Source organism: Calypte anna, chromosome 5A (assembly GCF_003957555.1).
Source record: "Calypte anna isolate BGI_N300 chromosome 5A, bCalAnn1_v1.p, whole genome shotgun sequence".
NCBI classification, from domain to species: domain Eukaryota; kingdom Metazoa; phylum Chordata; class Aves; order Apodiformes; family Trochilidae; genus Calypte; species Calypte anna.
In genome coordinates, this window is record NC_044251.1 from 15,700,584 (window position 1) to 15,715,970 (window position 15,387).

The 15,387-nt window shown below is 38.2% G+C and overlaps 1 protein-coding gene across 1 annotated transcript in view; it reads right to left on the bottom strand.

The window, feature by feature from the left end:
• Positions 1 to 3,119: 3,119 nt before the first annotated feature.
• The window catches only part of PRKD1 (protein kinase D1), a 125,295-nt gene continuing 113,027 nt past the window's right edge, over positions 3,120 to 15,387 (bottom strand). The window contains exons 17-18 of the mRNA XM_030452553.1: positions 5,363 to 5,448; positions 3,120 to 4,083 (exon numbers count right to left, since the gene is read on the bottom strand). Of these exons, the coding sequence (XP_030308413.1) occupies positions 3,865 to 4,083; positions 5,363 to 5,448 (305 nt within the window). The 3' untranslated portion in view covers positions 3,120 to 3,864. The remainder of the gene's footprint in view (positions 4,084 to 5,362; positions 5,449 to 15,387) is intronic.

The following is a 15,387-nucleotide window of genomic DNA, read 5'->3' on the forward strand; positions in this document are numbered from 1 at the left end:
GGATGGATGCCCACACGCGGCCAAGCAGCTGTGTGGCAGCTGAGCAGCACAAGTTGTGTAGGTACATGCTTTTTGTTCACCCTATTTGCTGAGTTAGTCAAACTGCCTGGACATGAAAGTGGCTAAGGAAAGCAACCTGAATGAAAAAAGATGATAGGAGTGAAAATGGAAAACATAAATCAGAAGTTCTAGCTTCCAGGTACACATTAGCTGCTACTCTGAACACCACAGCTAAGCTTTGACACAATAAACATACTGATGTATATCATACACAGTAGGGCAGCAGAAAAGGAAATAACCATCAATAGATCCTCAGTTCAATATTTACATACATAACCATTGTAGCTTTTGATTCTGTGATGCATGCACAGGAACTCTTGGCCTGATGGAAAATGTAAAGGCCTTGGCAACACTGCTGCAGAACAGCCCACCATTCCTTTTCCCTGAGTAAAATCAGCAAAGGAAAATTATGTAGGACGACATAATCCCAGATTTGCCTCAGTTACACTTTGATGCTGATGTATCTGGAAGAGCAAGTTTCCATTTAGGCTTTGAGTTAGGAATCAGTGAATTCATCTGTCTGGATGAACTGCAAACAGTTCAAATTTCACAGTGCAACATTTCTGAACAGCAGCAGGGAAAATTTTAATTTATTATACTGGCTAACAGCAGATTTTTTTTTTTTTTTTTGTAAAGCAATGAATATTTGCAAAAGTTCCTTAAAACAATGAAGCAAGCTTCAACATTCAAAAAAACCCCCAACAAAAACAAACAAAAAAACAAAAAAAAAAAACAAACCAAAGAAAACCAAACAACCAAACAGGGATGGGGAGGAAAAAAAAAATCTATGCCTCTAGTAATAAAACAAGAGTGCCTTTGAAATAATATTTAGTAGCTAGTCAGAAAGTTTCACCAAGTAGTACTTCATTTATACTTTTGCCCCGGCTCTGCTGGCAAGCAGTTTATCAAAAGTGCTTCATGAGATTAAATATTTTTATCAAACTAGGTCTCTGCTTAGCAAACCCTTGTGCATGCTAAGCATTGCTATGGAAGAAATCAGCAGATGATGAGGCTTAAGTTAAGTACTCAATGCCCTTCCTTCATTGAAAGTTGTGTTGGTTCTGGAGTTGTCATTCAGCTTCTTGGAGATGTTGCTATAAGCTGTGTAGTCTTTGCTTTTATTCCTCTCATGAGTGTCCATGCTTGAGAACAGAATAATAGTTCATTATTCAGTATTTTTAAGAATTTGACTGTGTTGTTCAAAATTACCTTTGCTCAAGGGCTCGTACACTAACTGTAAACAAAAACAAGCCAGTAATAAAATGTTGACTCAGCTACACTGATCAACATGAAAGCAGAGCTCTAAATCTCTGTTTCTGGTTAACACAGAGGAATGAGACAATATTAAGGAGCTTCTCCAAGAGGCTCCTTATGAACATTCAAGATACCAGCACCTGAATAAATTCTATATGATTTTGGAAATTCTCCTCAATTTCTTTATAGAAAAGTTACTTAATTTTGATTGACTCCTGGAGCTGTTAAAGAACAGAATATAATTTTTATATATCCATGAGTCTAACTCCCCACCATCCAGAGTTTTAAGCATATGTACACACTTTTACTTAGAGAAATGTACTTATCAGCCTGAGTTTGGCTTTATGCATATTTTGCATCTCATTTAAGATTGAAGCTGAATGAAGAAGAAATAATGGCCAAAATTAGCCTTGTAGAAAAGTCTGGAATGAAAATCTAGACATTACTGCATGGCAGAAAAGTCCGCACAGTCAAACTCTGCACAACCAGTTGTTTTAGAACATGTTACAAGGTGAGTATTATCAGAGCTTCTCTCAGGGTCCACATGAAGTGGAAAAGGGTTTCCTTTTTGATAGTAGGAGAAGAGGAAAAGAGAAAAGGAAGAGATGTATAAATGTAGTGAAATGAGGCAACCAGGTGCCACTCAAGACTCACCCTGAGGGCGATGAGCTCTAGTGGAGCAATGAAAGTAGTGCAGTGCTGAAAGAAGCAGTTAAAGCCAAGGATGCCGAGATTGTGAGTTCCAGCATGAGCTGAGTTTGTGTCTCAGGCCTCACCTTTTATTGGCTCCCTAATCCCGCTCACGCGCAGTGGGGGCCCGCCCTAATCAGGCACAGGTGGGCTTAACACAAGCTCATGCCCACTCTCTGGCAATTAGTGGCACCTGGTTGCCTCATTTCACTACATTGGCAATTAGTGGCACCTGGTTGCCTCATTTCACTACATATAAATAATTTTTTACAATAATTTTCAAATTTCTATAAAATATATTAAATATATATTTTTCCTGATTGAATAAAGGTAAGTCTTCTTCTATAGTACCCACCATTTGCCAGTAGATGTGCAAAATAAGTAAGATTCTGCTAGCTTTGGGCCATATGTAGCATCGGGCATAAACTTCATTTGGACAAAGCTCTTCTTTGAGGAAAGAATGTATTTATCTGATGAAAAGGAAATAACTTTAAAAGCAATGTAAAGCCAAGATTTGGTGTGTAGAGGTTTACTGTATGTGGCCTTTATTGCATACCTCTGCCTCTCATACCAGGTAGCTCACCTTTTTAACCTCTCTCTTTAGTACCTGTATATCATGTGACTTTTTCAGAGATAGCCTGCGGCATTGGCATAATTGTCAGCTTCCCTCTGAGTTGCTCTGGCGCTTGTTACTGTGCAGCCTGAACCTCTCTCATAGTTCAAGCTAGACGGATTACTGTTGGAGCACCAAGTAATTGTTAGAAGTGAAAATTAGTATCTTTAAAATTTTCAGGGGAAAGAGAGCAGAAGGGATCTATATTATCTTGTCAGTTCAGTGGAACTCAGTGAAAAGCAGAAGCACTATACTTCTCTGAAAACTAAATTCCCATAAATTTCACTGGTACAAAATCAGTGTCATCAGTTTCAGTATTGCACTTGATTTAAACTCAGTCCAATTAGGTTCTTATAAAGTGTGTTTTACAGATACCCAGGTTATCTGCCAGAATTTTCCTACCAACCTTCACATGGGCTTCTTAATGATGAATTAATTTACTCTACCTACTTCTGGTGCCACACCATGGATACTTTACACAGAAAGGTGAATCAAATGAATGTATTTTAACAAGACTTTTATTGAAAACATACACAAAGTCAACAAGATATTTAGCTTCTGAATGTACATATTAGAGAATAATACTTTAAGAAAAGGTGAAATACAACAGGCATACGCTGCAGTTTACATTACTTAAGGCATTTAGGTTTAAAAGCAAGTTATAGAGTGTGTGTCCATGTATCTACATACACAAGCACAGACACACAGGTTATCTGATTCAAAACTGTACAGTGCTATGCAATCCGTTATTTTTTGCTTTTTCTATTTATTTTTTTTTTTTGACACTAAATAAAGCTCTTATCCAAATGGTAGAAGTTGTTCACAGAACAGCAGTTATAATCTACTCTTCAAGAGTTTGCTTACAATTACAATACTAATGATGCACAAATAAACCCCCCAGATCTTCATGGAAAGTTCTCTCTTACCAAAATGAGGCTCAAGTAAGAAAACCACTAGTTTGCAAAGGCACCGTGGAGACAGGTTTTAATACATTAAATACAACATGAATCATTCACAATAACAAGTTTAGTGTTTCTGGGAACTTTAGTAAATACAACACAGTTGGTCACACAAAAAATGTTTCTGTTGATTTGTCTTGGCAACTCAGATACATCAACAGTGTAACAGCATAACAGCTTTGTTCCCATCTGACAGAAAATAATGGCAGTTCTGCAAGGCAAACGTTAAACCTGACCGTATGTATTTATTAATTCCACAGTGTTTTGACAGATTATAAAGGATGCAACTTAAAGGATGCTGACACGCTCACTGAGGGCTTTCATTTCTGTTTCTTCTAGCTTGGTGTTTTCGTTATGGTTAGCAGTTGGACTGATAAGGTGTGCTGGATACTGCAATCCGTGTTCTCCTGAATACTGTTCCCATCGGGAGTCATCACTTTCGTGAGTGATGTAACGCTCACCCATTTTACATTCCAGTTCCCTTAAATCTAGCCAGGTTTGATAGTCCTGAAACAAAATTACAGTTAGTTTTAATATTCCTAGAATAAATCACATTCCCTTTACTACCAATAACATGTGAAGTATTGTTAACTCTGCAATCTAAAGGTCACACATGCATCCTTATTGCTCCAGAATGGAAAAATCTTTTAAATAATAAATATGAAAACTGTCTACAAAGGTAAGTTTAATTTCTAGAGGTTTATTTGATGACCTAGTTTTATTGAACTCTGTCTTTAGTACCAACATGTTACAGGATATTTGGCAGAATGTATCAATAGTCTGTGACAGCTAAATAAGGTATGGGTGGTAAAACAATACCTTGCAGGAGACACTATATGACTAAGGAAAAAGTCACATCTTTACCACAGGAAAACGGAGTGAAGGGAGGAAGAAAGCAAGTGAAGGAGAATGGTCCCTGGAGAAGGAGGGGTAACAGGTAAAAGGTTGTAGCCCTTTTCTTCCTATTCCAGGAGGTCACCCTCTACTCTGAGAAACACTTGTAAACATAAGGTACTGGAGTAGGACTCAGTTCTCAGTTTGGATAAAGATTCCTTGGGGATTATGGACTATGCTGTGTGCCATGATTACTTTCCTACACACAAATGTGGATTCCTTGGGAGATCCCATGAGCTGATGACCAAATCTGGCCTTAGCCCATCGCCACAGAGGTGCACAATGACCTGGGCTGCAGTTTCTCCCTGTCTGGGAGCATTGGGATAGGTTTGGGCTGCTCACTGCACTGATTCTGTTTGGGGCTTTCAACATGCAGTGATTTGGCTTGTGGGAGGACAAAAAAAAAGAAACATGTAAGGAGTAGAAGACAGTGGCTTCTAGTATGTCAAAATTTTGCTTTAAGATGAAAAATTAATTGAAGGTGGCTAATGGCTTTTCCTGGAAAGCCTACAACTTCACTCATTGTTCTGATGACTGTGAGGTGGCAGGCTATTGATTAGTTGTGATCAGAAGTGCAGACTCCAGGCAATGACAAAATTAAGTCAATGTACTTTAAGGAGGGGTTTTTTTGTGTATATCATGTTCTTGGTGGACAAATATGTTAAATAATTTTAGTGTATTTTGAAAAGATGAGAGATTTCAGTATTGGAATCTAATATTTTAAAAATTAATTATAAAATAGGCATAAACTGGTGAGGGAGAATGAGGTTCTCAGGATCTGAAAACATCTATAGGTTTGTAGGTTTGCTTAGATACTATTGTGCTTAAAGATGAAAACTTTTTATTACTTGGAGCCTAAAGACATAAGAAAAAACAGAATTAATAGCAATACCTGTAACCAGGGGTGGCTTAATGTTTTGTCCACACTGTAGCGCTTCCTCATTTTTACTTGCAACAAATTATTTATGAGATCAATAGCTGGAAAGAAGTAATTTGAGAAAAAACAGTTTAAATATATTTGTTTGAACTAGGACATGAAAGCAGAGATAGACAAACATGGTAATTGTAAGAAGTGCACAGTTATCCCTCCTTACTCCAGCTTTTTAAAAACTGCAGTCAGTGGTGCTGTCCCTGAAGGTATCCATGCAGCCCTTACTAATGGGATTACAACTGTTTTCCTGAAGAGCTAGAAAACCTCTAGAAAACCTCTGCTTTCATTTGCAGGCATACTGCGAAGAGAATTCTCACTCAGTTCCTGCTGAAGGGAAAAAAAAAAAAACCTCAGGCAAATGAGGGGTATAGTATTCTTCAGGTACCACAGTAAATACACGTGTGTATATGTGTATTTCTCTGAGACTCTCAGTATCACTTTTAGATAACTGGCAGCAGCACCTTGCCAGGCACAGTGTGGCTTTGTAATTCACTAAGTCTTGCAATACTACTCATCTGAACTGAGCATTGCTTCTACCTGCTAATAAGCAGTCTGGTGTTTCATAAAGGCAAAAGGGCTTCTTTAGAAATTTATTTATGTATTTTTGAAAGAGTTGTGATTCACTGAGGTTACAGGTGTATGTGCTGTGGTGCCTGAAGAGAAGAAGCCCACAAATCAATGGGCAGTTCATTGAACCACACTGAGCAACCTATTTGGAAAAGTCTCTGGGATGAAATTTTTGAGCTCTGAATGCATCTAATAAAACAAAAAAAACAAAACAGCAAACATAAAAAAGTGATGCATGAAAGGTAAAATTCTGTTCTAGGTGGCGCTAAAGACTAGGCATGTGTCGTGGGGGAAGCTTTTGGGTACAGAATAACCGATGGACCACAACAATTACAGTATCACTGCCACTTTCCCATTTCATCACAGTATCTCTTGGCTTGTGCAAAGTATGCTGGTCTTTACATTGTCATTTCTTTGCTTATAATTTGGTGATCAGGAAAGGTGGTCTTGAAAGAGACACAGAAATACCATACCACCAAGGGGTACTGGGTCCGAAACATGTCAGATGGGCATTTTTTCCAGCTAGATATTGAAGGAGCTGAATAATCATCTTGTCTGTATTAAGAGCAGGAGATAGGACAAAATTTTTTAAACTCATACACCTCTGAGGTTATATTTTGTGCAGCAATATGGCCAAGACTTTATTTTATAATAGAAGCTTCCTCTCTCCAGGTTCAATTTGCCAAGTTGATCTTTCTGTGTGTTTGTGCCATAAGGCAGAGCACAATGTTCAGGAAAATATGGCATCCTATCTGCATGTATCCCTGGTGCTGAATTAATATTAGCTTGGAAACCAAAGCAATTTTGGAAATTAAAACAAATCTCAGGACTTGTGACAAAAAGAGCATTGTTAGAGGTTCTTAACCATTCTTTTCCCGGATCAGATAGTCCTAATTTAATATTTCCTGTTGTGTTGTGGTCTCATTTAAAAATGTGAAGTCAGTCATTAATATGGGATTAAAAAGCTCATGGATAGTCAATAGGTCCACTACTACTGATATATGGCAGGACTCTGAAAACTCAATTTTTTCTCGAAGTAGTGAGGTTAGTCTTTTTCCTTGAGTTCCAAGCTAAAAGGAAGAGACAGCAAAGTCAGACACAGTCTACAGTCCAATTATAGAGTGACTTCTGAAATAACCTAGGAAAAAGTAGTGGCCATCTGATGCTTGGAAGAGAAGAACATAGTCCTTACCACCACAGTAAATCTGGGAATCAGCAAACATAAACAACTTCTATAATGCTATCATCTTACACTCAAATTCAGCAGAACTACAGTACAACTTTAGGGTGTCTTTCAGTTAGTAGATCAATACTGAATGTGAATATCCTATTTATCTACTGTCTTTAGTGGTATTCAGGTGTATATGAATTTCAGATATAATTTTTCATCGTTCACTAGGACTGTCAGCTTGGCACATAGGTCTAGAATTGATGAAATTATTGGTTATCCAGGCAACTAATTTCAGTCAAACAACTGTTGACATTCTAAGCAAGTGCATGTTTCCCAAAATGTGCCTCTATAACTTGCAAGTACCTACTGAATATTCTTCCTGCCATGGAGTATTTGATAATGTCTCTTTTATGCATCTTTTATCCAACCCACTAGAAGCAGGTAGAAACCCAGGACTTGCAAGTGATGAAATTACATATAGTTATGCAGCCTCCCTTAAGTTACAACAGGATGAAGAATGCTTTGCCCACTTTCTTTTCCTGCAGGACAATTATATACTGCAGGTAATAACATTTGTTATTTTGTATTCTTAGGAAAAACTGTCAATAGGTTGTTGAACAGCTCAGAAATGCATTGGTCTTGAAACAATCACAAGAGAAAGGTGCACAAATATGAAAGTGAAAAGGTAACTTCACAGAATGGTTTGGACTGTCAGCATTGAGCAATCAGTTGTTCATAAGAACAGTTTACACAGATAGCCTGTTTGTTTCACAGCTGGAATATTGCTGTCTCTGTAACAAGTTTTGGTGTGTCTTTTTAGTGCCTGGGTTTTATTCTTGGATCTTTATCTTTAGTTCTTTTGGGTTCTTTCAATATCTTTCCTTCCTCTTGGCAATAAATAAGCACAAATGCAAACGTCACTTCTGTGAGTACTTATGGCTCAAACTATTGATACAGTTCCCTTTGCTTTAATACTCAGTTTTCAAATGTAGGTGAAGAATGGGATCAAACATGAGTATCAGTAGCAAAAAGGATTTGCTCTAATTAATTATTTGGAAATAGTTATTTGTAGTAAAGACAGGGTAACAATTTTCACCCTAAGCATTAAATTAACACATGATAACAGTTTTCATAGGAATGACTGCTTTAACTCAATTAGGATGTAATCCACACATTAACACAGAACTTCATAAAATATCTGAAAACTCTACTATAAACCTACCATTCATTTAGTCCTACAATACAGACATTAGATTTTTAAAAAAGAAAACACCTTAAGAATATAAAGAAAAGCAGTGCCAAATTAACAATAAATTAACAATAAATTTATACTTGGTCCAGAATTTTTAAAGTATACCCATAATATTAGCTATCCTTACAGCAATCAGTTGTAAAATATAAGCTGCTGCCATCAGTGTAAAGTTTAGGACTTCCTAGGTACTGGATTCTTCTGATTATAGCTCTGTTTATTAGTGTTATAATTTTTTCATACACAAACTCCTTCCCTACAACACAGCTTTGTGGAAAAATACATGCAGTTATGTTATCAAAGAATAACCTTCAGCTGGCAGAGCTTATTATATTCAGGGACATCAATTGGCATAATCCTTGATAATTATAAGACGCACCTCTACAAGACAGATTTTTTAACACTAATCTATCCTAGCAAATATATGGAAGTAGAGCCAAGGCCTCAGTTTAAACAGCTAGTTAAAAATGCATCTTTGAGCTGTAACGTGGATTTGACCTCCTAGTATTTAGTGCATATTTAGGTGACCTCATTAATGCGTGAAACAGTTTCTATTCACAATATGCTGCAATGTCCATATAAACACTGGCTTGAGGGCAGCAGTGGTTTTACCTCTGACTCAGAAGAAGTGTAACAGGCACACCATGATCAGATTAAATATATGGAAGAAATGGCATTGTTTGTCCCCAAATTATTTAATATTATGAAGTAATGTGTAGTACCTAATAAACAGTGTGCACACCGCACAGAGCGTCAGACTAGCAGTAGATGAGTTGAGTTAGCAGCTGATGAAAAAAAAAAATAATACAATGACTTCTGAAAATTCCACAGCAGAATGAAATACACCATGAATAATCCAAAGGTTGATATAGCACATTTCATGGAGTTCAAAGGAACAGCCACCACAGTGAAGACACACTAGATAAAGTACACTAACAGGCAGATGGACAGAATCCTTCAAGTAGTTAAGTCAAAATAAGACCTTTGAGATGATGCAAACTGGGTGGAATGGAAGGTCAAAGTTGAAAATAGCTCTGTATTTGACATGCAAAATTTAAAGCTATAAAACAGAAGAATATTCTGCAAGTAGATTCCTCTGTATTAATACCTAACAAAATTCTACAACGACATCTGAATTAAGGTCAAACTGTCATACAGCAAATCAGCAAATCTGGAAATTTAAGCTGAGTTGACAACCACTGAGGATAAAACAAAAAGAGCAGATAGGGTAAAGGAATGTTGAATGGCCATAACAAAATCTGGTTTTATACAAGATATCAAAAGTTTGCCACAAAAACTACCTCTTTAGAATAGCATATTACAATTCTATTTAGACATACAAACAAACTCAGTTTTCTGGGAAATATTTTTTTCAAAAGAGAGAAGCTATTGGAAAAAGCTGGGAAACTGCAGCTGCTCACTGAGAGCAGAAATCATAATCTGTGAGATTGTGTGTACACACACACACAATCTCTGAAAAACCTTAAAATGTAAAACAATTGCATTTGGCAAAGTTATAGAAGGGATTTTGTGCATAAGGGCTAAGCTTTGGGAAAAGACACTTGCAGAAACGTTTTGACATTTTTAGGAGCTACAAAACCTGAATGCTTTTAATGTTTATGAGTTAAGTTTTAATGGGGGATGAGGACAGACAAAAGCATTACCAAAAAAACCTCTAGAATTTCTCAGCCAGCAGAGCTGATGAGACTAATGCAGATGTTATCAGATAGATATATTATGGAGAGAAAACATAGTCAGTGAGTAGCCACATTCCTGAGTGGCAAAGATGGAACTGTTGACAGTGAGTGAAAGACATTAAGACAGTGAAAATTATGATTCTCAAATGGATTCTGCTTCCTCTCTTGGTTTACAACTGTAGATATTTATTTTAAATATTGCTGGAAAATGTTTGAGAAAGAGTTCTCAAGAAAATAACACAGACCACACAATTACATTCATAACACACTTTTCCCCCAAAATACAGTTTCTTCCCATATGTTTTTGCTCTAAAACTACTAGACTTTAAGTGTATTATTTATATAATAATGAGGTTTTAACTGTTACGGGTCATGTATTTTTACAAATCTAGCGCCTTATCAGTGTAGTTCACAATTTTAAAAGCCAGTTGAATGTTAGCTTAAGAGCAGTAATTGAGTAAGGAACACAGTATGCACAGTATGGGAACTTTTAGGCCACTTTACCACTGTTGTTGCTTTTCTAGGCACAATGTTTAGGTATGACCTCTTTTTTTTTTCTTTTTTTTTTCCCCTGTTAAAATTTTGCCACCCTCTGCATTCCTGCTCCCAAATTAACATGCTGTTGCTTGGCAATATCAGAAAAGGCACCTACTGAGCACTAAACCCAAAGTGATAAACACAGCTCTAATTTGTGCACTATCCATTAAATGGAAAGAAATATGTGATTCTGCTAAAAAGTAAAATATATGAGTTTTTAATTCCTGATTACAATAAAAATACAAGTCAACATGGCACTACTAAGTTTAGCTATTCTTAAACTTTGACATGAGCACTGAAATAACTACAGTTGGAGGAAGATTTACATCCAATTTGTAGTAGCCAGAGTAGTAGTAATAAGGAAGAAACAAAGGTTTGAACACTGTTCTGCTTTCCTCCATGTTTATTCTTGTAATAAGCATGCAAGAATTCCTAAAACTGCTCTCATTAGCCATTCTGTGACAAATTATGTGCTGTTAATAAAACTGTTGTTTCACAGGCACTGGAAAGACTCTTTGGTCAATGATCACTTCCCATAGTCTAAACTAAAAATTGCATAACAAGGTATAAAACCCACAATTTTTGAAACATTTATGGCTCCATTAAAAGGACATACACAGAATTTCGCACAAGCAAGTTGCTGCTTTCTAAGAAATAACTAGCTCAGGTGTAGGAGCTGCATATGTTTGTGCTCCTAATCCATCATAGGTGTGAAGTAAACCCCTTATCTATTGTTTTAGGGTGTCTGTGTTATCTGCCATCACCTGCTTTAGGCATCCTGCAGGATTGTTCACATACATGGCAACAGGTTTACATAAAAAGTTACTCATTTGTTTGTTTGTTTGTTTATGTTAGCTCAACTTGACATGTAACCCTTCTGCTACTTCTCACCATTGTACAACAGTGTTTCTAGCATTATCATACTGGGAACATACACAGCATCCAGTACTAAAGACAAAACAATCATGCATGTTGCATTTTACATGGTCACAGAACCAGAGAATTTTTCTTTGCATGCATAAATCAGAGTTAATAATAATTCTCTTAAGTAGTAGCCTCGCTGTTCTAAGTTCACTGAATTCTCTGTTTCTGTCTCCTGTGACTGAGGCATGTAATCTAGTCTCTCCATGAAGCTACCATTTTTAAAATTGAGCTTTAATGTACAATTCATAGAGACTATTGCTAAAGAATGCTTAGACACAGCACTGAACATATGAGAACAACTACTTTCACTTACAACCTTTTAACAAATGCTTTTCCATTAAAGGTAATATTTTTTACATTTCTTTATCTGTGACAGTAATATTTTTCTAATCAACTTTTTTTTCATTTTTAATCCTACAGAAGCACAGCAAAATCTTGTTTGAAGGTTGCAGTTGTTTAGTATAAGTCAAAGTTCTATTAAAAATTCATAGAAGATTTAAAGTGCCAATAAATGGGATAAAATGCTGGATGTTCAACATTTTTTCTTCCTTAGAAGTAAAAATATAATAAATTTGATTTTTGTTTGATTCAGAGAATAATGCCTCTTGCAAGAAAATATCTGTGTAGATCCTTCAAGACAAACAGAAATTTCAAATCATACCAGCTTGAAAGGGTTAGGTTCAGCAATGTTTATTTATAAAGATCTTGCTGGATTCTGCATTCCATCATGTGATATAACTCCCTTACGAGCTTGAGTGGAAGAACTAGCTGACTGTAATTAATAACTTCTTTGCATAATTATTGCTATGATAAAAAATCCAGAAGAATTAGGTAAAAAAGAAATCCATTTGGCCTTTAAAAGATACCTATTATTGATCTTTCTATATGAAAATTAAAACACTTTAAAAAGCAATCATAGTTATGTATGCCAAAAGTTCTGCTGAGAAATCTTCAATGATAAATAATATTTGGCAAAAAAAGAATAAGGGAAAAGATATGACAAGAAAATACCTGTTCAAATTGAAAGTAATTGCCTGAATCTTTTTAGATTTCCAGAACTCTGTGCAGAGAAGTTTGAGGTCCAATGAGTGTATTTTAGCTTGAAATGAGCTTCATCTTACCATAGTCCACATTTAATTACACAAACCTTTTCAAACAGCTTTTATTTGAAACGTTTATGCAAGTTCATAAAATCTTTAAATAATCATGTGTTTCACCCCAGATGCTTCAACACTTTATACCATTAATTATCATGGCCCTGTTCAGAACTGTAATCCAAATTAGAAGTGTTAAAATGCTGGCTGCAGATTCGTGTTTTTAAGCATGCTATATGGCCACAGATACACAAATTGGCGTAGAGGGCCCATGCCCATCTGCCCTCTTGTGACCTGCACTGAAGCGTGGTTCAGAACAGCAGACATGAGAAAACTGTTTCTTTATTATCCCTGGATAATCTGGAGTTTGAGTTCAATTTTAAGCTCTAAAAATCAGCATTATCAAGTAATACTTGGACAAAGATATAACACCTCCTGTATTAAACATAACAGACTTGTTCAGAATTTTTTCAGGTTTTTCTTTAGCACAATAGAGTAGCTCATCAGCTAGGAATTCAAGATACATATCATAAAATCACAATGCGTAAGCAGATTTTAACTTAGCAACTTGTTTAAATCTGTTCTTTCCCACCCTTCTACATGCTTGCAGCCTGCATCCATTAACTCTCAATGCAGGCTGTGATTCTATGAAAGGAGAGATAACACCCCAGTAGGTGAGTTTTCTGTAGGTGCTCTACTGAATCTTCACCTCTGAATGTAGAAATTGATCTTCTGTCTACCACAGTAGAAACTTGTGGGAGACAATTTCTTGCAGCCTCCTCTTCCTGATTGCTGTTTGCTTATCTCTAGCGCCAGATAAAGCATTGCTGCCAACAGATTCTGTCAGCTTACATGTCAGAATTGTGTGGAGGTTCAGGAGGACTTCAATGTATAATTGTGAAGATTTACGGCTCTTTTTTTTGTCCCTTCCACAGATCTCATCAAGGTTCATCTGCCACCAAGATAAAACAACACGCAATGCTCTCAAAGCATTTTCCAGCTAAGAATCTCACAGGGTTATAAGTAAGCATGTAGGCACAAGCTGGTAGTCTCAGATGAGGCCAATCAGCTGATAAGGGGGCAGCACCCAGCACTGCCGAGAGGTATAGAAAGGGCTGCGAGGAGCGCCAGTGACCCGGAGCACCAGCGAGCAGGAGCAGGCAAACAGGAACGGGTCATGGCAGTTTGCGCAGCAGTTCGCGCAGGCAGGGCAAGTAGGAGGGGCACAGCCACCTCCCAGCTCTCTTGAAGGAGCAATGGTCTCCAAAAAAGCAAAACCTGGTAGTGTTAAGACAGGGTGTGTCCACACAGATGGAACCCCTGAAGAGGGACAGCAAGAAAGACGTAGCTGTTCAGGCCTCTGGCTGTGTAGAGTGTCTGAGCCTCATGTTAGCACCAGAGGACGGTGTGAGTGGGGTCTGCGTGTGATGCGAGCAGGTGAATGATTTGCTGTGCCTGGTGGCAGAGCTCTAGGAGGAGGTAGAGAGACTAAGAAGTATTAGGGACAGTGAAAGGGAAATTGACTGGTGGAGTCACACCCTTTCTAGCCCAGAAGTCCAGAAGGAGATGGTGAAGCCCTGCCCCTCCTGCCATCAGGCACTTGGAGCAAACCAGGTGGATGGGAGAGAATGGAAAAAGTCCCTCATCGGAGAGGCAAAAGAATCCCCTCCCAACCCCTACCATCTCCCTAGGTGCCCTTAGAGAACAGATATGAGGCCCTGGACTCAGAGAATCAGGCAGAGGACAGACAAGAGCAAGATCTGTCTGGAAGGTCTCCTGTTCACCCCTGGTCTACCAGATGGGTTACAACTACAGCTACAAAGAAAAAAAGAAGGGTAGTTGTAGTTGGTGACTCCTTTCTGAGGGGAACTGAGGGCCCTATATGTCGACTGGACCCATCCCACAGGGAGGTCTGCTGCCTTCCTGGGGCCCAGGTGAGGGATATTGGTAGGAGACTCCCCCAGCTAATTCGGCCCTCTGATTATTATCCACTGTTGGTAGACCAGGCTGGCAGTGATGACATTAATGGAAGAAGTACTAAGACAATTAAAAAGGACTTAAAGGCACTGGGTCATTTAGTTGATGAGTCAGGAGCACAGGTGGTGTTTGCCTCAATTCCTGCAGTAGCAGAGATGAATGAGGAGTAGGAAAACCTATCACATCAATAGGTGGCTAAAGGATTGGTGCCACTGGTGGAACTTTGGGGTTTTGAGCATGGGCCAAATGTCACCAAACCTAGTCTCCTCAAACCAGATGGGCTGCATCTATCTAGCTAGGGCAAAAGGACTCTAAGCCTGTAAGCTGGCGAGGCTGATAAGGAGGGCTTTAAACTAGGTTTGAAGGGGGATGGGGTCGAAACTGGGCTCTCCAGAAAGGAGCCCAAGGGTGGACAGCCCAAGTTAAGAGCCAAATCAGCAGCCCAACTGAAGTGCATGCACATCAATTGCATGCAGTATGGCCAACAAACAGGAGGAGCTGGAAGCCATTGTGGAGCAGGAAAGCTATGATGTAGTCGCTATCATGGAAACGTGGTGGGATGACTCCCATGACTGGAGTCCTGCCAAGGGTGGCTACAGGCTCTTCAGAAGGGACAGGCAGGGTAGGAGAGGTGGAGAGGTAGCTCTGTATGCTAGTCTCTTGACTCTGTAGAAGTTGAAGTCAGTAACGATAAGGTTGAGTACCTGTGGATCAGAATCAGGGGGAAGGCAAACAAAGCTGATATCCTGGTGGGAATCTGTTACAGACCA